Source organism: Oncorhynchus mykiss, chromosome 7, assembly GCF_013265735.2.
Source record: "Oncorhynchus mykiss isolate Arlee chromosome 7, USDA_OmykA_1.1, whole genome shotgun sequence".
NCBI lineage: Eukaryota > Metazoa > Chordata > Actinopteri > Salmoniformes > Salmonidae > Oncorhynchus > Oncorhynchus mykiss.
The window spans coordinates 68,836,662-68,864,306 of NC_048571.1; the positions used below are offsets into that span (position 1 = coordinate 68,836,662).

General features: G+C 46.0%; 1 protein-coding gene across 15 annotated transcripts in view; it reads right to left on the reverse strand.

Moving 5' to 3' along the window:
- LOC110528345 (calcium-dependent secretion activator 1) overlaps positions 1 to 27,645 on the reverse strand; it is a 177,138-nt gene that overhangs the window by 35,636 nt on the left and 113,857 nt on the right. For all 15 annotated transcript variants that reach the window (XM_036983924.1, XM_036983939.1, XM_036983937.1 and 12 more), the window contains exons 7-11: positions 25,274 to 25,385; positions 9,109 to 9,248; positions 8,341 to 8,407; positions 7,632 to 7,740; positions 5,746 to 5,958 (exon numbers count right to left, since the gene is read on the reverse strand). In XM_036983924.1, coding sequence (XP_036839819.1) covers positions 5,746 to 5,958; positions 7,632 to 7,740; positions 8,341 to 8,407; positions 9,109 to 9,248; positions 25,274 to 25,385 — 641 coding nt within the window. The remainder of the gene's footprint in view (positions 1 to 5,745; positions 5,959 to 7,631; positions 7,741 to 8,340; positions 8,408 to 9,108; positions 9,249 to 25,273; positions 25,386 to 27,645) is intronic.

Sequence of the window (27,645 nt, forward strand, 5' to 3'; positions counted from 1 at the left end):
CCATTCAAGACCACCAGGGTGGGGTGAAACATGTACGCATGGTGTGGCACAATGTTTCAGAGAGGAGGGCGGTAGAGGAAGGAGGTCTGTGCCACTGTGAGGGGGCATTGAATGGCATCAGTATGGCTGGTCTTATATAGAGGAGGTAACCATCTAACCACAATAACAATCACATACTGGACAAAGAAACCAATGGAGACCACAGAAAATGTATATTTATAGATTATATTTATGAAAACTGTTGAAAACTAGAGCTACTTATTTCAATGTGCTATAGATGAAGAGTAATTCATTAAAAACATAGATTATCTTTAAATAAAAAAACAGTATTTTTGTCTTACCTAAACAGTGCAATTCCAGTATAAAAACCTATATGGATGTTTTTATTATTTAATTGTTTTCCGGTTATAAAAATGCCAATATTATAAGGAGGGAAAAAAGCTTTTTCTACAACCCATTGACTGTAACAAAAACGGTTTGGGCTTTTTCTACAACCCATTGACTGTAACGAAAACGGTTTGGGCTTTTTCTACAACCCATTGACTGTAACGAAAACGGTTTGGGCTTTTTCTACAACCCATTGACTGTAACGAAAACGGTTTGGGCATTAGAGCAATCCTTAAAATAACTAAAGGAGTTGAAGGAAAGATGCACACCAAAATACATTATCTTTAGTAGTTAGCCTGGTTAACCAGACTGAACACTGCACTCACCTTATTGAAACAATGGTGAGCACAGCATTCAGTCTGGTTTTAAAAGGTGAGTTCTTTAGTGTTGTAAAATAACAGAATGTGTGTTAATTTTCCAAGTTAAGTTAAACCTGTTCAGGTTTCAGTGTGTTTATGAAATGTAAATTAGATCTATCATGTAAAACAACAACAACCTAAGCGTATTACGACATACACTGAGTGAACAAAACATTAAGAACACCCTCCAAGGCCTCCCGGGTGGCGCAGTGGTTAAGGGCGTTGTACTGCAGCGCCAGCTGTGCCATCAGAGTCCCTGGGTTCGCGCCCAGGCTCTGTTGTAACCGGCCGCGACCGGGAGGTCCGTGGGGTGACGCACAATTGGCCTAGCGTCGTCCGGGTTAGGGAGGGATTGGTCGGTAGGGATCTCCTTGTCTCATCGCGCACCAGCGACTCTTGTGGCGGGCCGGGCGCAGTGCGTGCTAGCCAAGGTTGCCAGGTGCACTCACCGACACTAGCCTCCGACACATTGGTGCTTCCGGGTTGGATGCGCGCTGTGTTAAGAAGCAGTACGGCTGGTTGGGTTGTGTATCGGAGGACGCATGACATTCAGTCTTCGCCTCTCCCGAGCCCGTACGGAAGTTGTAGCAATGAGACAAGATACTACAACAATTGGATACCACGAAATTGGGGAGAAAAAAAAAGGGGTAAAATAAAAAAATTTAAAAAAAAGAACACCCTCCAAATATTGAGTTGCACCCCTTTTGCCCTCAGAACAGCCTCAATTCGTCAGGGCATGGACTCAACAAGGTGTTGAAAGCGTTCCACAGCGATGCTGGCCCATTTTGACTCAAATGCGTCCCACAGTTGTGTCAATTTGGTTGGATGGGATGGGTGGTTGGATGGGTGGTGGGCCATTCTTGATACACATGGGAAACTGTTGAGTGTGAAAACCCAGCAACATTGCAGCTTTTGACATGAACCGGTGTACCTGGCACCTACTACCAAACCCAGTTCAAAGGCACTTAAATCTTTTGTCCTGACAATTCACGCTCTGAATGATACACATACACAATCCATGTCTCAATTGTCTCAAGCCTAAGAAATCCTTCTTTAACCTGTCTCTGCCCCCTCATCTACACTGACTGAAATTAATTTAACAAGCAACATCAATAAGGGATCATAGCTTTCACCTGGATTCACCTAGTCAGTCTATGTCATGGAAAGAGCACAATGTTTTGTACACTCAGTGTATTTCTGTAGTCTTACCTTTATATTGCTACTGTACAGTGTCTGACCAGTGGGGATAGGTCTGACCAGTATAGGACCAGTGGGGATTGATCTGACCAGTATATAACCAGTGGGGATAGGTCTGACCAGTATATGGCCAGTGGGGATAGGTCTGACCAGTATATGGCCAGTGGGGATAGGTCTGACCAGTATAGGACCAGTGGGGATAGGTCTGACCAGTATAGGAACCAGTGGGAATTGGTCTGACCAGCATCTGACCAGTGGGGATTGGTCTGACCAGTATAGGACCAGTGGGGATAGGTCTGAGCAACATCTGACCAGTGGGGATAGGTCTGACCAGTATAGAACCAGTGGGGATAGATCTGACCAGTATCTGACCACTGGGGATAGGTCTGAGCAGCATCTGACCTGGGGGATAGGTCTGACCAGTATAGGACCAGTGGGTATAGGTCTGACCAGTATCTGACCAGTGGGGATAGGTCTGACCAGTATATGACCAGTGGGAATAGGTCTGACCAGTATATGACCAGCGGGGATAGTTCTGACCAGTATAGGACCAGTGGGAATAGGTCTGACCAGTATATGACCAGTGGGGATAGGTCTGACCAGTATATGACCAGCGGGGATAGTTCTGACCAGTATAGGACCAGTGGGGATAGGTCTGACCAGTATATGACCAGTGGGAATAGGTCTGACCAGTATCTGAGCAGTGGGGATAGGTCTGACCAGTATAGGACCAGTGAGGATAGGTTTGACCAGTATAGGACCAGTGAGGATAGGTCTGACCAGTATAGGACCAGTGGGGATAGGTCTGACCAGTATCTGACCAGTGGGGATAAGTCTGACCAGTATAGGACCAGTGAGGATAGGTCTGACCAGTATAGGACCAGTGGGGATAGGTCTGATCAGTATATGACCAGCGGGGATAGTTCTGACCAGTATAGGACCAGTGGGAATAGGTCTGACCAGTATATGACCAGTGGGGATAGGTCTGACCAGTATATGACCAGCGGGGATAGTTCTGACCAGTATAGGACCAGTGGGGATAGGTCTGACCAGTATATGACCAGTGGGAATAGGTCTGACCAGTATATGACCAGTGGGAATAGGTCTGACCAGTATCTGACCAGTGGGGGTAGTTCTGACCAGTATAGGACCAGTGGGGATAGGTCTGACCAGTATAAGACTAGTGGGGATAGGTCTGACCAGTTTATGGCCAGTGGGGATAGGTCTGACCAGTATAGGACCAGTGGGGATAGGTCCGACCAGTATATGGCCAGTGGGGATAGGTCTGACCAGTATCTAACTAGTGGGAATAGGTCTGACCAGTATCTGACCAGTGGGGATAGGTCTGACCAGTATCTGACTAGTGGGAATAGGTCTGACCAGTATATGACCAGTCGGGATAGGTCTGACCAGTATCTGACCAGTGGGGATAGGTCTGACCAGTATCTGACTAGTGGGAATAGGTCTGACCAGTATCTGACTAGTGGGGTAAGTCTGACCAGTATAGGACCAGTGGGGATAGTTCTGACCAGTATATGACCAGTGGGGATAGGTCTGACCAGTATCTGACCAGTGGGGATAGGTCTGACCAGTATCTGAGCAGTGGGGATAGGTCTGACCAGTATATGACCATTGGGGATAGGTCTGATCAGTATATGACTAGTGGGGATAGGTCTGACCAGTATCTGACCAGTGGGGATAGGTCTGATCAGTATCTGACCAGTGGGGATAGGTCTGACCAGTATATGCCCAGTGGGGATAGGTCTGACCAGTATCTGACTAGTGGGAATAGGTCTGACCAGTATCTGACCAGTGGGGATAAGTCTGACCAGTATAGGACCAGTGAGGATAGGTTTGACCAGTATAGGACCAGTGAGGATAGGTCTGACCAGTATAGGACCAGTGGGGATTGGTCTGACCAGTATCTGACTAGTGGGAATAGGTCTGACCAGTATCTGACCAGTGGGGATAAGTCTGACCAGTATAGGACCAGTGAGGATAGGTTTGACCAGTATAGGACCAGTGAGGATAGGTCTGACCAGTATAGGACCAGTGGGGATTGGTCTGACCAGTATCTGACTAGTGGGAATAGGTCTGACCAGTATCTGAGCAGTGGGGATAGGTCTGACCAGTATAGGACCAGTGAGGATAGGTTTGACCAGTATAGGACCAGTGAGGATAGGTCTGACCAGTATAGGACCAGTGGGGATAGGTCTGACCAGTATCTGACCAGTGGGGATAAGTCTGACCAGTATAGGACCAGTGAGGATAGGTCTGACCAGTATAGGACCAGTGGGGATAGGTCTGATCAGTATCTGACCAGTGGGGATAGGTCTGACCAGTATAGGACCAGTGGGGATAGGTCTGACCAGTATAGGACCAGTGGGGATAGGTAGGTAGGTTGCTTAAAGGTGCAAGTAGAGTAACACGTAGAGGAATGTTTAACACTACAGAGAAGACTGACAGAGCAGTGGTTAGACCGAGACAGGGCCAGGGTGAGCAAGAACTCAGAAAACCAACAGCTGTTGTTTTCTACCATACAGAAGGCTGGGGTCTGGGGTGATTATGCAATACTCCCTGACTCCTTAGCAGTATCATAAAAATAACACTTACAGTAAGTACCACGGTTATCTCAAAATGTTATAAAAAGATTTTTAAAGCTTCAAGAGGATTCAAAAGGCTAAAGTCTGACCTAGATAGTTTGAGTGTTTGCATTGATAGGTAGGCTACGTGTGCCTTTATTTTTTTTTTAATGTAGTTCTGTCCTTGAGCTGTTCTTGTCTATTGATGTTCTGAATTAAGTCATTCTGTATTTTGTTTAATGTTTTGTGTGGACCCCAGGATGAGTAGCTGCTGCTTTTGCAACAGCTAATGGGAATTCTTATAAAATACCGATTCATGGCCTAATCATCTTTTTGGTGGTTGAATCTAGATTCTACCTCATCGGGCGTCATTTAGTCTTTCTCTCTTTAGTTTGTCAGCTTTGTTGCTGTTTAGAGAGAGAGAGAGAGAGAGAGAGGCAGCGAGAGGGAGAGAGAGAGAGAGGGAGAGAGAGAGAGAGAGAGAGAGAGAGAGAGAGAGAGAGAGAGAGAGAGAGAGAGAGAGAGAGAGAGAGAGAGAGAGAGAGAGAGAGAGAGAGAGAGAGAGAGAGAGAGAGGGAGGGAGGGAGGGAGAGAGAGAGAGAGAGAGAGAGAGAGAGAGAGAGAGAGAGAGAGAGAGAGGGAGGGAGAGAGAGAGAGAGAGAGAGAGAGAGAGAGAGAGAGAGAGAGAGAGCGAGAGAGAGAGAGAGAGAGAGAGAGAGGGAGGGAGGGAGGGAGAGGGAGAGAGAGAGAGAGAGAGAGAGAGAGAGAGAGAGAGAGAGAGAGAGAGAGAGAGAGAGAGAGGGAGAGAGAGAGAGAGAGAGAGAGGGAGAGAGAGAGGGAGAGAGAGAGAGAGAGAGAGAGAGAGAGAGACTGTAGGGGGAAAAACATTATGTGAAGTTGCACCTTTAAACATGTCAAGTGTGACTGGTTGGTGATGATGAGTGGAGGCCCGAAGGATGCCAGGGACTCTGTGTGATACAGCAACGAGGGTGGCGTGCCTACGTGCGTGTGTGTGTGCGTGTGCGTGGCTGTGTGTTACTGTTAGTTCCACAGAGCAACGTGTAACACTTACAGTATGTGCCTGCAGTGTGGCGTGGGGAGAGACGCATGGCGTGGTGAAATGTTATGGATGAGAGCTGTCACGGGATTGGGGGGATGAAACCTGACACTGCCTTCTGATTGGTTGATCTGATGGTGAGGTTTTGTATTAGTTTACTCACAGAACTGGGAGATGGGCGCATCCATCTGTGCAGCTGCGCCCCCCTTGGAGTTGAGTTTCTGGACCTGGGTGGGGGGCACGGGCTTGTGGGACTGACCGGTGGCCCGGTACATGGCCTGGACCCACAGGATGCGGTCTTGCTCGTCATCACTAGCAAAGATCACAGTGTCGCCCTCCTTCACTGCGTTGAAGAAGGTCCTCCCACCATCCAGACCTAGAGACAGAGAAGAGGGTTCAGGGACAAGTTGTGTGTGTGTATGTGTGTGTGTTCATAAGTGTATGTGTGCGCATGCATCCATTTGTGCTTGTGTGCGTGTGTGTATATACAGGTAAAGTCTGAAGTTTACATACACTTTGGATGGTCATTAAAACTCGTTTTCCAATCACTCCACAAATTTCTTGTAAACAACCTATAGTTTTGGCAAGTCGGTAAGGACATCTACTTTGTGCATGACACAAGTCATTTTTCCAACAATTGTTAACAGACAGATTATTTCACTTAATACACACAATAATTCCATGGATCACAATTCCAGGGGGTCAGAAGTTTACATACACTAAGTTGACTGTGCCTTTAAACAGCTTGGAAAATTCCAGAAAAGGATGTCATGGCTTTAGAAGCTTCTGATAGGCTAATTGACATAATTTGAGTCAATCGGAGGTGTACCTGTGGATGAATTTGAAGGCCTACCTTCAAACTCAGTGCCTCATTGCTTGACATAATGGGAAAATCAAATGAAATCAGCCAAGACCTCCAAAAAATTGGTTTGGTTCAACCTTGGGAGCAATATCCAAACGCCTGAAGTTACCACGTTCATCTGTACAAACAATAGTATGCAAGTATAAACACCATGGGACCACGCAGCCGTCATACCGCTCAGGAAGAAGACGTGTTCTGATGCTGGCGGAAACAGGTACAAGATTATCTATATCCACAGTAAAACGAGTCCTATATCGATATAACCTGAAAGGCCGCTCAGCAAGGAAGAAGCCACTGCTCCAAATTAGCCATAAAAAAAACAGACTACAGTTTGCAACTGCACATGAGGACAAAGATCATACTTTTTGGAGAAATGTCCTCTGGTCTGATGAAACAAAAAAATAACTGTTTGACCATAATGACCATCGTTATGTTTGGAGGAAAAAGGGGGAGGCTTGCAAGCCAAAGAACACCATCCCATCCGTGAAGCACGGGGGTGGCAGCATCATGTTGTGGGGGTGCTTTGCTGCAGGAGGGATTGGTGCACTTCAGAAAATAGATGACATAATGAGGAGGAAAATTACGTGGATATATTGAAGCAACATCTCAAGACATCAGTCAGGAAGTTAAAGCTTGGTCGCAAATGGGTCTTCCATATGGACAATGACCCCAAGCATGCTTCCAAAGTTGTGGCAAAATGGCTTAAGGACAACAAAGTCAAGGTATTGGAGTGGCCATCACAAAGCCCTGACCTCAAACTTATAGAAAATGTGTGGGCAGAATTTAAAAAGCGTGTGCTAGCAAGGAGGCCTACAAACCTGACTCAGTTACACCAGCTCTGTCAGGAGGAATGGCCCAAAATTCACCCAACTTATTGTGGGAGCTTGTGGAAGGCTACCCGAAAAGTTTGACCCAAGTTAAACAATTTAAAGGCAATGCTTCCAAATACTAATTGAGTGAATGTAAACTTCTGACCCACTGGGAATGTGATGAAAGAAATAAAAGCTGAAATAAATCATTCCCTCTACTACTATTCTGACATTTCACATTCTTAAAATTAGGTGGTGTTCCTAACTGACCAAAGATAGGGAAATTTTACTAGGATCAAATGACAGGATTTGTGAAAAACTGAGTTTAAATATATTTGGCTAAGGTGTATGTAAACTTCCAACCTCAACTGTATGTACCTGGCTGGGGGTCAGTGTAATCCACAGTGTAACCATCCAACTGTAGCAGCTCCTGTGGCTCAGACTTCTTCTCTCTGTAGCTGCACATGGCAAAGGTGTACTGGCTCACCTGCACCAGAGAGGACAGACACGTCATACCCTTCATGTGCTGAGGAACATTACAGGATCAGTCGTGACTTTTCAAGTATGAGCTTCTTTAAAAAGGTATTATATTTGTGTGGAAACCATCCCTTCCCAGTGGCAGTTCGGCACCCCCCCCCCACCCCACCCCTTAAACGGAGAGTCAAGACTAAACCAATTCACCTTGGTGGTGTGCAGACTGGTTTAATATTATTCTTAACGACTTCACACAAACAAAAAGAAACAACATGCCTGAAACTATATATTCACAGTATTATGAATGAATTATGGTTTATTTGGTAGCATTTCGTAGTGTGACTGATTTACTAATTTCATTAGTACTGTACAAAGTTAGAGGTGCGCTATTTGATAGATTCCCCCGCTCCCCCTACCTCCAGCTACCATTACAATGTTTTTTGTGCGGGTGCCGCCCCCTGCAAGTTGTCGCCCTGGGCGACTGCCAATGTCACCTATACCTAAATCCGCCACTGCTTCAGGCACATGTTTCTTAAGGTGTTGGTGGTGTACTAATTTGAATAACCTTTCAATTGAGCAGACCTGATATTTCAGAGGCTGATTATGTACCTACCTGCACCAGGACAAAGAAACGCTTCTTCCATCGCTTCCAGACGTTTTTCCCAAAAGCCCACAAATACCTTCCAGAAAACAATGTTAAAGTTTATTACATGGCATTGGTATGAGAATTGGCTAATATTGTTTCCTGTGTTGTAGCAACAGCAGCAGAATGGCCAGGTTTAGCCCACACTAAATGTATAGACAAGACTGTATGCCCTCCTACGTGGAAAGGAGAGGCTGATCTAATCACTGTTTATAATATCTCTTACAGAAAAAGACAGAATTTCACCTTACATTTGACATGTGTAGTTTCATGTTATCACATGTTGCTTTACATGTTGTCACATGTTATCACATTAACTTCACAATAGATCACATGTGAAATGTATGTGGTTTCCATTAGGGATGACAATGATGTTTCATGCAGACTGGATGACCCTGAGTTGACACAGCGAGAATGATTCACTTTGGCCTTTAAGCTAGAGGCTTTGTTGCTCCCCAAAGGTGAAACAGACAAGGACAAAAGGGCCCTCAACAGGCAGGCTGAATGGTCATAAGACATCTAGTCATGTGCTGCAACTATAATATTATAGTGTATCTACAGAAACACAAGATAATTCATATAGATTGTCTCAATGAATTCCAACACCTGATGGTGGTCTGAATGGTATGTCAATGTCATACAATATTTATGATTATGGTCCTCAATAATTTGCAGAGCATTCCATGGGAAACTTTCTAAGAGTTGTACAGATCAGATCTGCAGCTTGTCCATGCTTACCCAGAATGCTTCATGTTCTGCGGTTTGTCCATGCGGATGGCCAGTTTGATCTGAAGATTCTGGTCGGGGCAGGCCTTAGTGATGGCCATCTTATGGAGCTCTGAGGCTTTGGGGCTGTTAGGGGTCGGGTGGAGGACCACCTGGAAGAGAGAAGTATCAAATAAATTCATATTGAAAGAGAGATTTAGAGATGAAGAAAATATGACAATATCTAAACTAAACTACTTGTTTTTATCCTTTATTATTTAATCAGGTGAGTCCCATTGACATCTCTATTGCACTCCTCACTGCCTTTTCCCAACCGGAACAAAAGGAACACCTATGTGAGAATACTGTTATTGACTACAGCTCAGCGTTCAACACCATAGTGCCCTCAAAGCTCATCAATAAGCTAAGGTCCCTGGGACTAAACACCTCCCTCTGCAACTTGATCCTGGACTTCTTGACGAGCCACCTCCAGGTGGTGAGGGTAGGTAACAACACATCGTCAACACAGGGGCCCCTCAGGGGTGCGTGCTCAGTCTCCCCGTGTACTCCCTGTTCACTCACGACTGCACGGCCAGGCACGACTCCAACACTATCATTAAGTTTGCCGATGACACAACAGTGGTAGGCCTGATCACCGACAACGACGAGACAGCCTATAGGGAGGAGGTCAAAGACCTGGCCGCGTGATGCCAGGATAACAAAGACAAAACCTATTCCTCCTCAGGAGACAGTAAAGATTTGGCATACTGTAGGTCTTCAGATCCTCAAAAGTTTCTACAGCTAAACCATCGAGGGTATCATAACTGGTTGCACTACTACCTGGTATGGCAACTACTTGGCCGCTGACCGCAAGGCACTACAGAGGGTAGTGCGTATGTCCCAGTACATCACTGGGGCCAAACTTCCTGCCATCCAGGACCTCTATACCAGGCAGTGTCAGAGGAAGGCCCTAAAATTGTCAAAGACTCCAGCCTCCCTAGTCATAGACTGTTCTCTCTGCTACTGCATGGCAAGCGGTACTGGAGCGCCAAGTCTTGGTCCAAGAGGCTTCTAAACAGCTTCTACCACCAAGCCATAAGACTCCTTAACATCTAATCAAATGGCTACCCAGACTTGCATTGCCCCCCTCCACACACCTTTTACACTGCTGCTACTCTCTGTTGTCATCATCTATGCATAGTCACTTTAATAACTCTACCTACATGTATATATTATCTCAATTACCTAGTCTAACCGGTGCCCCGTATGTTGACTCTGTACTGGTACCCCTCAGTATATAGTCTCCACATTGACTCTGTACCGGTACCCCCCAGTATATAGCCTCCACATTGACTCTGTACCGGAACTCCCTGTATATAGCCTCCACATTGACTCTGTACCGGTACCACCTGTATATAGCCTCCACATTTACTCTGTACCGGTACCCCCTGTATATAGTCTCCACATTGACTCTGTACCGGTAACCCCCAGTATATAGTCTCCACATTGACTTTGTAACGGTACCCCCCAGTATATAGTCTCCACATTGACTCTGTACCAGTAACCCCCAGTATATAGTCTCCACATTGACTTTGTACTGGTACCCCCCAGTATATAGTCTCCACATTGACTCTGTACCGGTACCCCCCAGTATATAGTCTCCACATTGACTTTGTAACGGTAACCCCCAGTATATAGTCTCCACATTGACTTTGTAACGGTACCCCCCAGTATATAGTCTCCACATTGACTCTGTACCAGTAACCCCCAGTATATAGTCTCCACATTGACTTTGTACTGGTACCCCCCAGTATATAGTCTCCACATTGACTCTGTACCGGTACCCCCCAGTATATAGTCTCCACATTGACTCTGTACCGGTACCCCCCAGCATATAGTCTCCACATTGACTCTGTACCGGTAACCCCAGTATATAGTCTCCACATTGACTCTGTACCGGTACCCCGCAGTATATAGTCTTCACATTGACTCTGTACCGGTTCCCCCCAGTATATAGTCTCCACATTGACTCTGTACCGGTACCTCCCAGTATATAGTCTCCATATTGACTCTGTACCGGTACCCCCAGTATATATTCTCCACATTGACTCTGTTCTGGTACCCCCAGTATATAGTCTCCACATTGACTCTGTTCCGGTACCCCCAGTATATAGTCTCCACATTGACTCTGTTCCGGTACCCCCAGTATATAGTCTCCACATTGACTCTGTTCCGGTACCCCCAGTATATAGTCTCCACATTGACTTTGTTCCGGTACCCCCAGTATATAGTCTCCACATTGACTCTGTTCCGGTACCCCCAGTATATAGTCTCCACATTGACTCTGTACCGGTACCCCCAGTATATAGTCTCCACATTGACTTTGTTCCGGTACCCCCAGTATATAGTCTCCACATTGACTCTGTTCCGGTACCCCCAGTATATAGTCTCCACATTGACTTTGTTCCGGTACCCCCAGTATATAGTCTCCACATTGACTCTGTTCCGGTACCCCCAGTATATAGTCTCCACATTGACTCTGTACCGGTACCCCCAGTATATAGTCTCGCTATTGTTATTTTAGTGCTGCTCTTCTTTTTTTTTAACTACATTGTTGGTTAGGGGCTCGTCAGTAAGCATTTCACTGTAAGGTCTACACCTGTTGTATTCGGCGCATTCGACTATTAATATTTGATTGATTTGAGATAGAAATAATGTGCACCGGTGTGAGTGTAATGTACCAGGTGTATTGGAGATATCTCCATCCAGTGAGTCTGTATTCAACACCACGAGTCAGCATTCTCAACGTTTCTGAACAGTCAATTAATTTCCACGAGCTTCCATTAAATCTTAATCGTGCTCTGGCAGCCTGGGCCCCAGTGTGCCGGTACTTTGTGACACGTTTGAGCTGGTGGCTCAGCCTATCTGTGTAGCTGTGTAGCCGTATCAAAGGAGAGAGAAGCGCAGCAGCCTACACTCTCCTCTACTCCGCGTCACTCTGCTCCACACTGCCCCCCTGAAGAGGGGGCCTAATCTATCTTTGCTGAGTTAAAGAGCTTTGAGGAAGCATTGTGGCCCGGCTGGATGACTGGCTGGCTGATTGACTGACTGCCTGCCTGGTTAACTGACTGACTGATCAACTGACTGACTGGCTCACTTTTTGACTGACTGATAGCTGCCGCTCTGCCACTGCAGAAGGAGACCAAAGAGCCTCTGTCAAAGCCAAGGTCACTACCACAAAGTGATGTCTTACAGCCACTCCCCTCCCCTCCTCTCCTTTCCACAGCCTCAGCCTCAGTCTACCACAGCCACAAATCAGCCCTAGCTAGCCCCTCTGATAACAGGCAGTGAGCCCAGCCGAGCCCGGGGCCATCCATCACACGGTCACAGGACGATCGATTGCTCTCGCTCTCTGCACCAGAGGACAGTGCCAAGAGGAGCAAACCAGATGATTAAGACATTTCCGCATGACTTTCCTGTCACAGATGATGCAAATTGCATAATTAATATGCAACTAATTAAAACAAGTTAATCAAAGTGAAGAAATATGATAGCTGTGTACAGTATGTGGCCCGGGGATATCACTGAGGAACTGTAACGGGGTCACAGCTCAGAGGTAAAACTGGTTGAAATGAAGTTCTGGTTGTGGGGGGTTAAAACCATCACTGACTCAGCCCACCTACAGTACTGTACTGAATAAGCTTAAGGCAGTGTAGATGAGACTGAATCAGCCTCTTTTTGTCCTTTTGTCTGGAGTCCAAATTGAAGATTTTTGGTTCCAACCGCCGTGTCTTTGTGAGACATGGTATGGTTGAATGGATGGATCTCCGCATGTGTATTTCTCACTGTAAAGCATGGAGGAGGAGGTTTTATGGTGTGGGGGTGCTCTGCTGGTGACACTGTCTGTGATTTATTTATGAATTCAAGGCACACTTAACCAGCATGGCTACCACAGCATTCTGCAGCGATACACATCCCATCTGGTTTGAGCTTAGTGGGACTATCATTTGTTTTTCAACAGGACAATGACACAATACACCTCCAGGCTGTGTAAGGGCAATTTGACCGAAAAAGAGAGTGATGGTGCTGCATCAGATGTCCTGGCCTCCACAATCACCCGACCTCAACTCACTTGAGAAGGTTTGGGATGAGTTGGACCACAGAGTGAAAGAAAAGCAGCCAACAAGTGCTAAGCATATGTGGGAACACCTATGTGGAAAAGCATTCCAGGTGAAGCTGGTTGAGAGAAAGCCAAGAATGTGCAAAGCTGTTATCAAGCCAAAGGGTGGCTATTTGAAGAATCACTAATATAAAATATAGGTGGATTTGTTTAACACTTTTTTGGTTATTACATGATTCCATGTGTTATTTCATAGTTTTGATGTCTTCACTATTATTCTACAATGTAGAACATAGTAAAAATAAAGAAAAAACCTAGGTGTGTCCAAACTTTTGAGCGGTAGTGTATAACAATACAAACATAAGAGTGAGGAAGATGGAGAAAAATACAGAGAGAGAGAAAGAGAGGGACAGGCGACAGATAGAGAGAGAGACTTTAGTGAGAGAGAGGCTGTAGAGAGAGACGGTAGAGAGACACTGTAGAAAGAGACTGTAGCGAGAGACTGTTGAGTGACACTGTATAGAGAGAGACAATGTAGAGAGAGAGACAATGTAGAGAGAGAGACACTGTAGAGAGAGATAATGTAGAGAGAGAGACAATGTAGAGAGAGAGACAATGTAGAGAGAGAGACAATGTAGAGAGAGAGACAATGTAGAGAGAGAGACAATGTAGAGAGAGAGACACTGTAGAGAGAGAGATAATGTAGAGAGAGAGACACTGTAGAGAGAGAAACAATGTAGAGAGAGAGACAATGTAGAGAGAGAGACACTGTAGAGAGAGAGATAATGTAGAGAGAGACTGTAGAAAGAGAGACTGTAGAGAGAGAGAGACCGTAGAGAGGGAGACCGTAGAGAGAGAGACTGTAGAGAGAGAGAGAGCGAGAGAGAGACTAAAGAGAGAGAGAGCGAGAGAGAGAGAGAGAGAGAGAGAGACTGTAGAAAATTACTGGAGAGAGAGAGAGAGAGAGAGAGAGATACTGTAGAGAGAGAGAGAGAGAGAGAGAGAGAGACCGTAGAGAGAGAGAGAGAGACGGTAGAGAGAGAGAGAGTTAGATACTGTAGAGAGAGAGAGAGCCCGTAGAGAGAGAGAGACCGTAGAGAGAGAGAGACCGTAGAGAGAGAGAGACCATAGAGAGAGAGACCGTAGAGAGAGAGACTGTAGAGAGAGAGACCGTAGAGAGGGAGACCGTAGAGAGAGAGACTGTAGAGAGAGTCTGTAGAGAGAGAGAGAGCGAGATGGAGAGAGAGAGCGAGAGAGAGAGAGAGAGAGACCGTAGAGAGAGAGAGACTAGAGAGAGAGAAAGAGAGAGAGAGAGAGAGAGAGAGAGAGAGAGACTGTAGAGAGAGAGAGAGAGACTGCAGAAAATTACTGTAGAGAGAGATACTGTAGAGAGAGAGAGATTGTAGAGAGAGAGACACTGTAGAGAGAGAGATCATGTAGAGAGAGAGACAATGTAGAGAGAGAGAGACACTGTAGAGAGAGAGATAATGTAGAGAGAAAGACTGGCTATGTGCTCACTGCCCACAAAATGAGGTGGAAACTGAGCTGCACTTCCTAACCTCCTGCCCAATGTATGACCATATTAGAGAGACATATTTCCCTCAGATTACAAAGATCCACAAAGAATTCGAAAACAAATCCAATTTTGAAAAACTCCCATATCTACTGGGTGAAATTCCACAGTGTGCCATCACAGCAGCAAGATTTGTGACCTGTTGCCACGAGAAAAGGGCAACCAGTGAAGAACACACACCATTGTAAATACAACCCATATTTATGCTTATTTATTTTATCTTGTGTCCTTTAACCATTTGTACATTGTTAAAACACTGTATATATATATATATATATAATATGACATTTGTAATGTCTTTACTGTTTTGAAACCTATGTGTAATGTTTACTGTTAATTTTTGTTGTTTTTCACTTTATATATTCACTTTGTATGTTGTCTACCTCAGTTGCTTTGGCAATGTTAACACATGTTTCCCATGCCAATAAAGCCCTTGAATTGAATTGAATTGAATTGAATTGTAGAGAGAATGACTGTAGAGAGAGAGGGACTGTAGAGAGAGAGATTGCGAGAGACTGCAGAGAGAGAGAGACTGTAGAGAGAGATAGATTGAGAGAGACTGTAGAGAGAGAGAGACTGCAGAAAATTACTGGAGAGAGAGAGAGAGAGATACTGTAGAGAGAGAGAGACCGTAGAGAGAGAGAGACCGTAGAGAGAGAGAGACCGTAGAGAGAGAGAGAGAGTGAGATACTGTAGAGAGAGAGAGCCCGTAGAGAGAGAGAGAGACCGTACAGAGAGAGAGACCATAGAGAGAGAGAGACCGTAGAGAGAGAGACTGTAGAGAGAGAGACCGTAGAGAGAGACTGTAGAGATAGTCTGTAGAGAGAGAGAGAGCGAGAGGGAGAGAGAGAGCGAGAGAGAGAGAGAGAGACCGTAGAGAGAGAGACTAGAGAGAGAGAGAGAGAGAGAGAGTGAGACTGTAGAGAGAGAGAGAGAGAGAGACTGCAGAAAATTACTGTAGAGAGAGATACTGTAGAGAGAGAGAGATTGTAGAGAGAGAGACTGTAGAGAGAGAGGGACTGTAGAGAGAGAGAGATTGAGAGAGACTGCAGAGAGAGAGAGAGACTGTAGAGAGAGATAGATTGAGAGAGACTGTAGAGAGAGAAACTGTAGAGAGAGAGAGATTGAGAGGGACTGTAGAGAGAGAGATTGAGAGAGACTGTAGAGTGAGAGAGAGAGACTGTGGAGTGAGAGAGAGAGAGACTGCAGAAAATTACTGTAGAGAGAGATACTGTAGAGAGAGAGAGAGAGAGAGACTGTAGAAAATTACTGGAGAGAGAGAGAGAGAGAGAGAGAGATACTGTAGAGAGAGAGACCGTAGAGAGAGAGAGACCGTAGAGAGAGAGAGAGAGACGGTAGAGAGAGAGAGAGTTAGATACTGTAGAGAGAGAGAGAGCCCGTAGAGAGAGAGAGACCGTAGAGAGAGAGAGACCGTAGAGAGAGAGAGACCATAGAGAGAGAGACCGTAGAGAGAGAGACTGTAGAGAGAGAGACCGTAGAGAGGGAGACCGTAGAGAGAGAGACTGTAGAGAGAGTCTGTAGAGAGAGAGAGAGCGAGAGGGAGAGAGAGAGCGAGAGAGAGAGAGAGAGAGACCGTAGAGAGAGAGAGACTAGAGAGAGAGAAAGAGAGAGAGAGAGAGAGAGAGAGAGAGAGACTGTAGAGAGAGAGAGAGAGACTGCAGAAAATTACTGTAGAGAGAGATACTGTAGAGAGAGAGAGATTGTAGAGAGAGAGACACTGTAGAGAGAGAGATCATGTAGAGAGAGAGATCATGTAGAGAGAGAGAGACACTGTAGAGAGAGAGATAATGTAGAGAGAAAGACTGGCTATGTGCTCACTGCCCACAAAATGAGGTGGAAACTGAGCTGCACTTCCTAACCTCCTGCCCAATGTATGACCATATTAGAGAGACATATTTCCCTCAGATTACAAAGATCCACAAAGAATTCGAAAACAAATCCAATTTTGAAAAACTCCCATATCTACTGGGTGAAATTCCACAGTGTGCCATCACAGCAGCAAGATTTGTGACCTGTTGCCACGAGAAAAGGGCAACCAGTGAAGAACACACACCATTGTAAATACAACCCATATTTATGCTTATTTATTTTATCTTGTGTCCTTTAACCATTTGTACATTGTTAAAACACTGTATATATATATATATATAATATGACATTTGTAATGTCTTTACTGTTTTGAAACCTATGTGTAATGTTTACTGTTAATTTTTGTTGTTTTTCACTTTATATATTCACTTTGTATGTTGTCTACCTCAGTTGCTTTGGCAATGTTAACACATGTTTCCCATGCCAATAAAGCCCTTGAATTGAATTGAATTGAATTGAATTGTAGAGAGAATGACTGTAGAGAGAGAGGGACTGTAGAGAGAGAGATTGCGAGAGACTGCAGAGAGAGAGAGACTGTAGAGAGAGATAGATTGAGAGAGACTGTAGAGAGAGAGAGACTGCAGAAAATTACTGGAGAGAGAGAGAGAGAGATACTGTAGAGAGAGAGAGACCGTAGAGAGAGAGAGACCGTAGAGAGAGAGAGACCGTAGAGAGAGAGAGAGAGTGAGATACTGTAGAGAGAGAGAGCCCGTAGAGAGAGAGAGAGACCGTACAGAGAGAGAGACCATAGAGAGAGAGAGACCGTAGAGAGAGAGACTGTAGAGAGAGAGACCGTAGAGAGAGACTGTAGAGATAGTCTGTAGAGAGAGAGAGAGCGAGAGGGAGAGAGAGAGCGAGAGAGAGAGAGAGAGAGACCGTAGAGAGAGAGACTAGAGAGAGAGAGAGAGAGAGAGAGAGAGAGAGAGTGAGACTGTAGAGAGAGAGAGAGAGAGAGAGACTGCAGAAAATTACTGTAGAGAGAGATACTGTAGAGAGAGAGAGATTGTAGAGAGAGAGACTGTAGAGAGAGAGGGACTGTAGAGAGAGAGAGATTGAGAGAGACTGCAGAGAGAGAGAGAGACTGTAGAGAGAGATAGATTGAGAGAGACTGTAGAGAGAGAAACTGTAGAGAGAGAGAGATTGAGAGGGACTGTAGAGAGAGAGATTGAGAGAGACTGTAGAGTGAGAGAGAGAGACTGTGGAGTGAGAGAGAGAGAGACTGCAGAAAATTACTGTAGAGAGAGATACTGTAGAGAGAGAGAGAGAGAGAGAGAGAGAGAGAGAGAGAGAGAGAGAGAGAGACTGTGGAGTGAGAGAGAGACTGTAGAGAGAGAGAGACTGTAGAGAGAGAGATTGAGAGAGACTGTAGAGTGAGAGAGAGAGACTGTGGAGTGTGAGAGAGAGAGACTGCAGAAAATTACTGTAGAGAGAGATACTGTAGAGAGAGAGAGAGAGAGAGAGAGAGAGAGAGAGAGAGAGAGAGAGAGAGAGAGACTGTGGAGTGAGAGAGAGACTGTAGAGAGAGACTGTGGAGACTGTAGAGCGAGAGGGAGAGAGAGACTGTAGAGATAGAGACTTTAGCAAGAGACTGTATAGAGAGAGGGACTGTAGAGGGACAGACTGTATGCAGAGAGAGACTGTAAGGAGTAAGACTGTAGCGAGAGAGATTGTAGAGAGAGAGACCGTAGAGAAAGAGAGACTGTAGAGAGAGAGAAACTGTAGAGAGAGAGACTGTAGAAAAAGAGAGAGAGAGAGACTGTAGAAAGAGACTGCAGAAAATTACTAGAGAGAGAGAGAGAGAGAGACTTTGACTTTTGGTCTTTCTTTATTGAAACATTCTCAATTCATTTAAAACTCACCCCCCCCCCCCCCCCCCCTAAAATAAAAATATATCCTCTACCACATGATACAAATCACCATACACAAAAACTCTCTCCTACAACCGTATATCCAAAACATCTTCCCCAGCAATACAGACAGCCCCCCCAACACACCATATCTCCTCAAACATCTCCACACATTTGATCATTTTATAGAACTCAAACTCAACCCTAAGGCGCGCAGAGACCATCCCATTAAACAGTAGTAAAGGGTCTGTTATACCCCCACCTTTAACCCTGTTCCTCCTTGTTAGCCAAATAGCTAACTTTGCCTGAGCAAACAGAAAATTCAACAAAACACATTTTTCTTTCTCCTTACTCGAATACCTGTATCCCATTATAAACATCCCAACAGCAAAAACCACCCCCAACCTGTCACACAGACATTCCAACAGAGACATTAATGGCATTAACCTGGTGCACACAGAAAACACATGAATTACAGTTTCTTTCATTTGACAGAAAGGACACCCCTGCCCAATTCCCGGATCAACCCGTGCCAACCAGCTGTTAGTGGCCAGGGCTCCATGAAGAACCCTCCACTGGAGGTCCCCTGACCTCTTTGGTACTGGGGGTTTGTAGAGCGCCCTCCATCGAAAACCCACCATACTCTCCGCCCCACATACCCCCTGCCACTGATGTGCCTTCACTCCTGTTAGGCTTCTAATACTCCTAACCTTAACGCAGAGGTTGTATAGGGCTTTACCTCCCACCCCCTCAAACTCCCCCAGGCTCGGAGTGTTAAAATCTAACAAGTCCTCCAGACCCCCTTGCCAGTCTCCAGTCTCTGCCGTCACCTGCAGTGGCGGGAACATTGGTGGCCCCTCTCCCTTTGGCCTCTCAAACACCCCCCTTACCGGCTCAGACAGTGCCTCCTGGACCTCCTCCAGGAATCTTTCCAGCAGCCTAAGAGACGTTATTCCTGTTTGTTGCGCCAAGACCTCCGGGGTTTTCCACCCCTCCTCTCCCAGCAGTCTCAGGTCACCCAGCCTTTGTAAACCTCCTGCCATCAGTTGCCTCTGCAGGGTGGCCGACTGAACCGATCTCAAAGGGATGGCTGGGTTGTGGAAGATAGGCTCCTCCCACACCCACTGCCCAGGCTCCACGCCCCCTTCTCGTGTGGGCCTTAGCAGCTGCCAGGCCCTCAGCACCGCAGAGTAAAACTCTGAGAGACCTGCTGTACTCAGCCTCTCCAGCTTCATGAGGAACAGCTGCCGGTCCAACCCTAATCCGCCAGCTCTCCTCAGCAGCGCGCATGCTGGTTCCCTCCAGCCAACATCAGTGTGGTACAGCAGTCTCTGCACCGCCTTTAGTCGGAAAGCAGCCATCCTGCTCTCCAGTTCCACCAAGCCCTGTCCTCCTTCGTGGACGGTCATGTACAAAACTGCTGCCTTCAGCCAGTGATGTCCCGACCAAAAGAAGTCCACCAGCTTGCGTTGCAGGTCTGCAAGCAGACCGGCGGGGGGGTTGAGGACAGCCAGTTTATGCCACAAGGAAGATGCCACCAGGTTGTTGATTATCAGCACCCTCCCTCTATATGACACTTGGGACAGGAGCCACCTCCACCTGGCCAGTCTTGACACCACTGCCTGTGACAGCCCCTCCCAGTTCTTGCTGACCCACCTCTCCGAGCCCAGGTACACCCCCAACACTTTAAGCCCTTCACAACCCCACTGCAAACCCCCTGGAAGCAGAGGAGGAGCCCTATCCCCCCATGCCCCACATAACAGAGCTTTGCTCTTGCCCCAGTTTACCTTAGCTGATGAAGCTCCCTCGTACACCTTCAGACTGGTCTCTAGTTCCTGCATATCTTGCCCATCCCTGACCATCACAGAAACATCATCTGCATATGCTGAGACTGCTATTCCTGTCACCACATCCATGCCTATCCAGCACACTCCCCGCAGTCTCCTGCGTAGCAGTCCTAAAAAAGGCTCAATGGCTAGTGTGTACAGCTGCCCAGATAGAGGGCATCCTTGTCTAATACCCCGTCTCACCCAGACTGGCCTACTGAGCCCCCCTCCCACCTTAACCATACATGACGCCCCAGCATACAACAGCTTCACACAGGTCACAAAACTCTTCCCAAACCCAAACACAGACATCACATTAAACAGATACTCATGATCCACTCTATCAAAAGCCTTCTCTTGATCTAAAGAGACCAGTCCAAAGTTCACATTAGAACCTCTCGACAAATCCAACATGTCCCTAATCAAGAACAAGTTGTCCGTGATTGAGCGTCCCGGTACACAATATGTCTGGTCCTTGTGTATTATAGAGTCCAGATAGGACTTCAGTCTGTTAGAGAGGACCTTGGCAAAAATCTTGTAGTCCGCACAGAGTAATGCCACAGGCCTCCAGTTCTTAAGTTCACACAAGTCCCCTTTTTTGGGCAGGAGAGTCAGAGCCGCCCGACGGCAGCTCATCGGCAAACTTCCTACCCTGACGCATTCACGCAACACGCAAAATAAATCCTGTCCAATTGTTCCCCAGAATTTTTTGTAAAATTCCACTGGAAGTCCATCGACCCCAGGTGCACGACCGGGGGACATCTGGGTTACTGCCTCTGCCAGTTCATGTGACAACAGAGGAATGTCCATTTCATCCCTCTGTGCCCGAGAGAGCTTAGGGAGTCCTGCGAACAAGACCTGAGCACACATAGGATCACACATTTCTGCCCTATACAATTCAGTATAAAACTCCACAGTCCGCTCCCGCATCTCCCCCACCACAGAGGTCACCCGCCCATCAGACAGCCGTAGACAATGCATACCCTTGGCTTCACTGCTCTGTCTTTCCAAACCAAAGAAGAAGGAGCTGGGAGCATCCATCTCCTTGAGCATGGAGAACCTAGCTCTTACAAGTGCTCCCTTTGCTTTAACCTGGAAAAAACTGCCCAGGTCCCTACGTAATTCGGCTAAGTTAGCCTGGAGGCCTACATTGCCTTGCCCCACCATCTCTACCTCCATCTCACTAATACACCGCTCTAGTTCCCCCAATACTCTCCTAGCCTCTGAGGATGAGAGAGCAGTATACTGTTGACAGAAAAGCCGAATTTGCACTTTCCCCACATCCCACCATTGACTCAGAGACTCATACTCCTCTCTTCGCTGCCCCCATCTTTCCCAAAAAGTCTGGAAACCTGAGCAAAAAGTGGCATCTTGTAAGAGCTTTACATTGAACTTCCAATAAGATGCCTGCCGGGGCCCTGGTGAAATAGACAGCCGAGCCATGGTTATGTGGTGATCCGAAAACCCCACTGGGAGAATGGTAGCACCCAGCAGCCTATTGCTCTGATTCCTGGACATGTAAAAGCGATCAAGTCGAGCTGCACTCACCCTAGCCCCAAAAACCTTCACCCACGTATACTGTCTTGTGTTTGGATGTTTAGTTCTCCAAACATCCACTAGGTCAAACTGATTAAAGATATCCCTTAACACTCCCACTGACACTGAATGAGGCTCTTCCCCATTTCTGTCTTTTGTAAAATCCATTGTACAGTTCCAGTCACCTCCGATCACCAGCGTCTCCTCAGGCGCTACTTGTGAGAGTTCCTGTCTAAGACTCCCAAATAGAACCCCTCTTTCTCTCCCTGTGTTAGGCGCATACACATTTATAAAGACAAAACACATGTTGTTAATTTCTGCTTTAACAACAAGCAACCTACCTTTACACACCTCCTTTGAGGAGCAAATTTTTACAGCCAGACCAGGTGCAAAAAGGACTGCCACCCCTGCACTAAGATTTGTCCCATGGCTCAACACACTTGCCCCTTTCCACCAGAGCCCCCAATCAACTTCATTCACCACATCACTATGCGTCTCCTGCAGAAACAACACCTGTACTTTTTTTTGTTTTACATATTCACCCAACACACTCCTCTTTCCCGCATCTCTGGCGCCATTTATATTGAGCGAGCCTACCCGAAGAGTCTCCATAAGAAGTGGGAGAAAAGCCAGCAGAGAAATAGACCAATAGCAAAGCTCAAAAAGCCCCAGTGTCAGTAAGAAATTAAACATCTAAACAGTGTCTGAAGGTAAACCTTTACGCACTGTTGTGACCCACTTCCTCAACCTAAACCGTTTCCTGGGTGAGAGGACACCATGCCCCTCATTTCTCATAGCATGTTGTACTGATCTTACAAACTTCCTAGGATCAGGAAAAAAAGCCTCAAGATTAACTTTTTTCCCCTTAGTCTCATTCAGGAACCTTGTCAGTTCTCTCAACGTGTACTTAGACCCCTCGGGTTGACTGGCTGTCAGCTCCGGGCCAATTGAAGAGGAGTCTGAAAAAAATAACTCCTCATCCTCTTCCTCAGACTCACTTTCCTCCTCTTCTCTATCTCCCACCCTGACCACCTGCCCTTTCTCTCTGGTTAGGGCCTCACCCACAGCAACAGGCAACATTTCCATGGTGCCTTTGTCCACACCCTTTTTCTTTTTCCTCTTGACACCCTCCTCCTCCCCCCCTAATCTCTTACACTTCCCCACTATACTCTCCTCATCCACTAGAATTACCTGACTAGACGCAGTATCATCTGCACCACCCTCCATAGCATGACTAGGGCCAGCCTCAGCTACACCACCCTCCATAGCATGACTAGGGCCAGCCTCAGCTACACCACCCTCCATAGCATGACTCGGCCCAGCATTATCTGCACCACCCTCCATAGCATGACTCTGCCCAGCATCATCTGCACCGCCCTCCATAGCATGTCTAGGCCCAGCCTCAGCTACCCCACCATCTCTAGCCTGACTAGACCCAGCCTCTGCTTCTCCACCATCTCTAGCCTGACTAGACCCAGCCTCCACTACCCTACCATCTCTAGCCTGACTAGACCCAGCCTCTGCTTCTCCACCATCTCTAGCCTGACTAGACCCAGCCTCCACTACCCTACCATCTCTAGCCTGACTAGGCCCAGCCTCATCTACACCACCATCTCTAGACTGACTAGGCCCAGCCTCTGCTATCTGCATCTCCTTACCCCCTGCATTTTGACCTCGATTTCCCCCACCTGCCGTTGTACCCTCACCTTGTCTATGGCCTTTATGTGGGCACGCAAAACTCTTGTGCCCCAAATCCCCACATTCAAAACACCGTAGACTATCTGTGCTGGCAAAACCGGCATAGAGCCCCTCCCCATGCCTCACTTTAAAATGCACATTTAGCTGTTGCTCATTATTGTTCAGAAACATAAACACTTGCCTCCTGAACGAAACAACGTGCTTAACGGCATCTGCCTGAAACCCTGCTGACAGTACACGGAAACCGCTAGCAAACTTACCAAAACGACTCAGCTCTTTCCTAATTTGATCATCCGTAATAAACGGAGGCAAATTTGCCACTACAACTCTTGTTGAAGGGGTAGAGAGAGGTGAAATTGACACCAACACATCCCTTACAAATATTCCGCTAGCAATTAGCCTACCGACCAAATTAGCCCTTTTCATGAACACAACCACAGCTTTGTTCATTCTAGAAGCAGAATGTATAAACTCAGCTCCTACCTGTTCACCGACCGCGAGCAGAACCTCCTCCACCTTAACTCCGTTCTCAGGAACACACCTGAATCCATGCTGTATCGACAGCGTCTCCTCCGCGCTAGGCTGAGAAGCCATTGCGCACACTACACCTTCCAACCCCCAGGAAAGTTACTCTGTCCTCTTCCACCCTAACTTTGAAAAAAAAACTTTGGATACCGCTAAAACAAATATTTAATTAACCCTCCACCATAGAAAATAACATGTAAATAAAAGAATCAAGAAAGTTAGTTAGGATAGAGCTTTCCACACCAAACACTCAAACTCCAAAAAACTCCCAGCATGCACCGAAAGAGAGAGAGAGAGAGAGAGAGAGAGAGACTGTAGAGAGAGAGAGAGACTGTAGAGAGAGAGAGAGACTGCAGAAAATTACTGTAGAGAGAGATACAGTAGAGAGAGAGAGACTGTAGAGAGAGAGACTGTAGAGAGAGAGATTGAGAGAGACTGCAGAGAGAGAGAGACTGTAGAGAGAGAGAGATTGAGAGAGACTGTAGAGAGAGAAACTGTAGAGAGAGAGAGATTGAGAGAGACTGTAGAGAGAGAGATTGAGAGAGACTGTAGAGTGAGAGAGAGAGACTGTGGAGTGAGAGAGAGAGACTGCAGAAAATTCCTGTAGAGAGAGATACTGTAGAGAGAGAGAGAGATTGAGAGAGACTGCAGAGAGAGAGATAGAGACTGTAGAGCGAGAGGGAGAGACTGTAGAGATGGAGAGAGACTAGAGAGAGAGACTGTAGAGAGAGAGAGAGACTAGAGAGAGAGAGACTGTAGAGAGAGAGAGAGAGAGAGAGTGAGAGAGACCATAGAGAGAGAGAGTGTAGAGAGAGAGAGAGAGAGAGAGAGAGAGATAGTGTATATATAGAGAGAGAGAGAGAGAGAGAGAGAGAGAGAGAGAGAGAGAGAGAAAGCGAGAGAGAGAGAGAGAGAGAGCGAGAGAGAGAGCGAGAGAGACCGTAGAGAGAGAGAGACTGGAGAGAGAGAGAGAGAGAGAGAGAGATACTGTAGAGAGTGAGAGACCATAGAGAGAGAGACTGTAGAGAGAAAGACTGTAGAGAGATAGACCGTAGAGAGGGAGACTGTAGAGAGAGAGACTGTAGAGAAAGAGAGAGAGAGAGACTGTAGAAAGAGAGTGCAGGAAATTACTAGAGAGAGAGAGAGAGAGAGAGAGAGAGAGATAAAAAAAAAATTGTGTTACCCTGCCCAGCTCTTTGTCCTCCAGGGCCAGAACTCCAGTGCTTTCTGTAAACAGTTTCACCTTGACAGCAGGGAGGGGGTGTGTGGTGGTGAAGTCTCCCTGGGTCCCCCAGCTGAAATACAACACACACACACACACAGTGGTGTAAAGTACGTAAGTAAGTAGTTTTTTTGGGTATCTGTACTTAACTTTACTATTTATATTTTTGACAACTTTTACTTTTACTCCACTATATTCCTGAAAAAAATAGTGTACTTTTTACTCCTTATATTTTCCCTGACACATAAAAGTAGTCGTTACATTTAGAATGCTCAAGCAGGACAGAATTATGGCACCTATCAATATAACGATTTGTCATCCCTACTGCCTCTGATATGACAACTGCAGTGTTTGTAAATCATGTCTGACTGTTGGAGTGGGCCCCTTTCTGTCCGTAATTAAGAATATGAAAATAGTGCCATCTAGTATGCTTAATATAAGGAATTTGATGTGTAGCATTTATTTTTACTTTGTACTTTTACTCAAGTATGACAATTTAGTACTTTTTCTAGAACTGTACTTAAGTACATCTAAAACCAGATACTTTTAGACTTTTACTCAAGTAGTATTTGAATGGGTAACTTTCACTTTTACTTGAGTCATTTTCTGTTAAGTTATCTTTACTTTTACTCATGTATGACAATTGAGTACTTTTTCCACCACTGCATTATACCTTCACTACATTCTGGCATGACTCAAAACATGGGAGCTACTGCAACATCCAAGGGGCTGTAAATTTAGCCCAGGATTCAAACTAATGCAGATAAACAACCTGCACTGAAATTTCATTTGGAAGGGAATTTCTGTTCGAGCTGCCATTCGCAGTCTTTACAGTGAAGGTAATTGAATTGAATCCCAGCCTTACTTAACATCTGCCTGGCCCAGAGGTATTGCACAAGATCTAGTAAAAAAACTCTCCGTCCCTTTTCTCTCTCACTTTCTCTCTCTCAATTCAATTAAAGTGCTTCAACGGCCTGTATTGGCATGGGAAACATATGTTAACATTGCCAAAGCAAGTGAAATAGAAAATAAACAAATGTGAAGTAAACAATAAAAAATGAACAGTAAACATTACACTCACAAAAGTTCAAAAGGAATAGAAACATTTCAAATGTCATATTATGTATATATACAGTGTTGTAACGATGAGCAAATAGTCAAAGTACAAAAGGATAAATTATGGGTTGCATTTACAATGGTGTCTGTTCTTTACTGGTTGCCCTTTTCTTGTGGCAACAGGTCACAAATCTTGCTGCTGTGATGGCACACTGGTATTTCACCCAATAGGTAATAGGTCTCTCTCTCTCTCTCTCTCTCTCTCTCTCTCTCTCTCTCTCTCTCTCTCTCTCTCTCTCTCTCTCTCTCTCTCTCTCTCTCTCTCTCTCTCTCTCTCTCTCTCTCTCTCTCTCTCTCTCTCTCTCTCTCTCTCTCTCTCTCTCTCTCTCTCTCTCTCTCTCTCTCTCTCTCTCATCCCCGATACCTGCACTCTCAGAAGGAGTGAGTGGTGGTTAGATATAAACTACTAGAAATCCAAAGTGGAAAAGAAAAAGCTAGGTCTGACTGAGTAAGCAATTTACTGTTGAATTATGAGACAGACTGAGAACAGCAGCTGACACTTTCTTTGTCTTGGCTGAACTTGCTGAGAGTTGGCTGCGGGGAGTAGAGGGAGGTGACATGAAATGCATTGTCTGGTCCCAGTCCCAAACACACTGTGCAGCAGCAACATAAATTTATTACAGAGGAGAGATGGAGTGGTACTGGAGCACCAAGTCTAGGTCCAAGAGGCTTCTAAACAGCTTCTTATTTTTCTTAAAATTGCATTGTTGGTTAAGGGCTTGTGAGTAAGCATTTCACTGTAAGGTCTACAGCTGTTGTATTCGGCGCATGTGACAAATACAATTTGATTTGAGACTGAGAAGGAGACAGGCCACCGACCGCACCACGCAGTGAGCACTACCAGCCTGAGGAAACACTACCACGACACAGAGACAAACACACATGCACACTCACGCATGCACACACACGTGCACATTCACAAAGTGACATATACTAACATGTTCATAGGGGTTATTGTGTCTTTAATCATAATGGGATGACACGTGATATCATCATCAAGGAGGCAGAGCCAGCAGTCTGTGTGTGTGTGTGTGTGTGTGTGTGTGTGTGTGTGTGTGTGTGTGTGTGTGTGTGTGTGTGTGTGTGTGTGTGTGTGTGAGCGTCTGTGTGTGCTGTTTGTCCTCCTGCTGTGAGTGTCCCTCTACGTGAGCTGCATCTGTGAGTGACGATGTGACAAATGGAGACACAGAAAGGGGACAGGGGAAACGGTGCGTGAA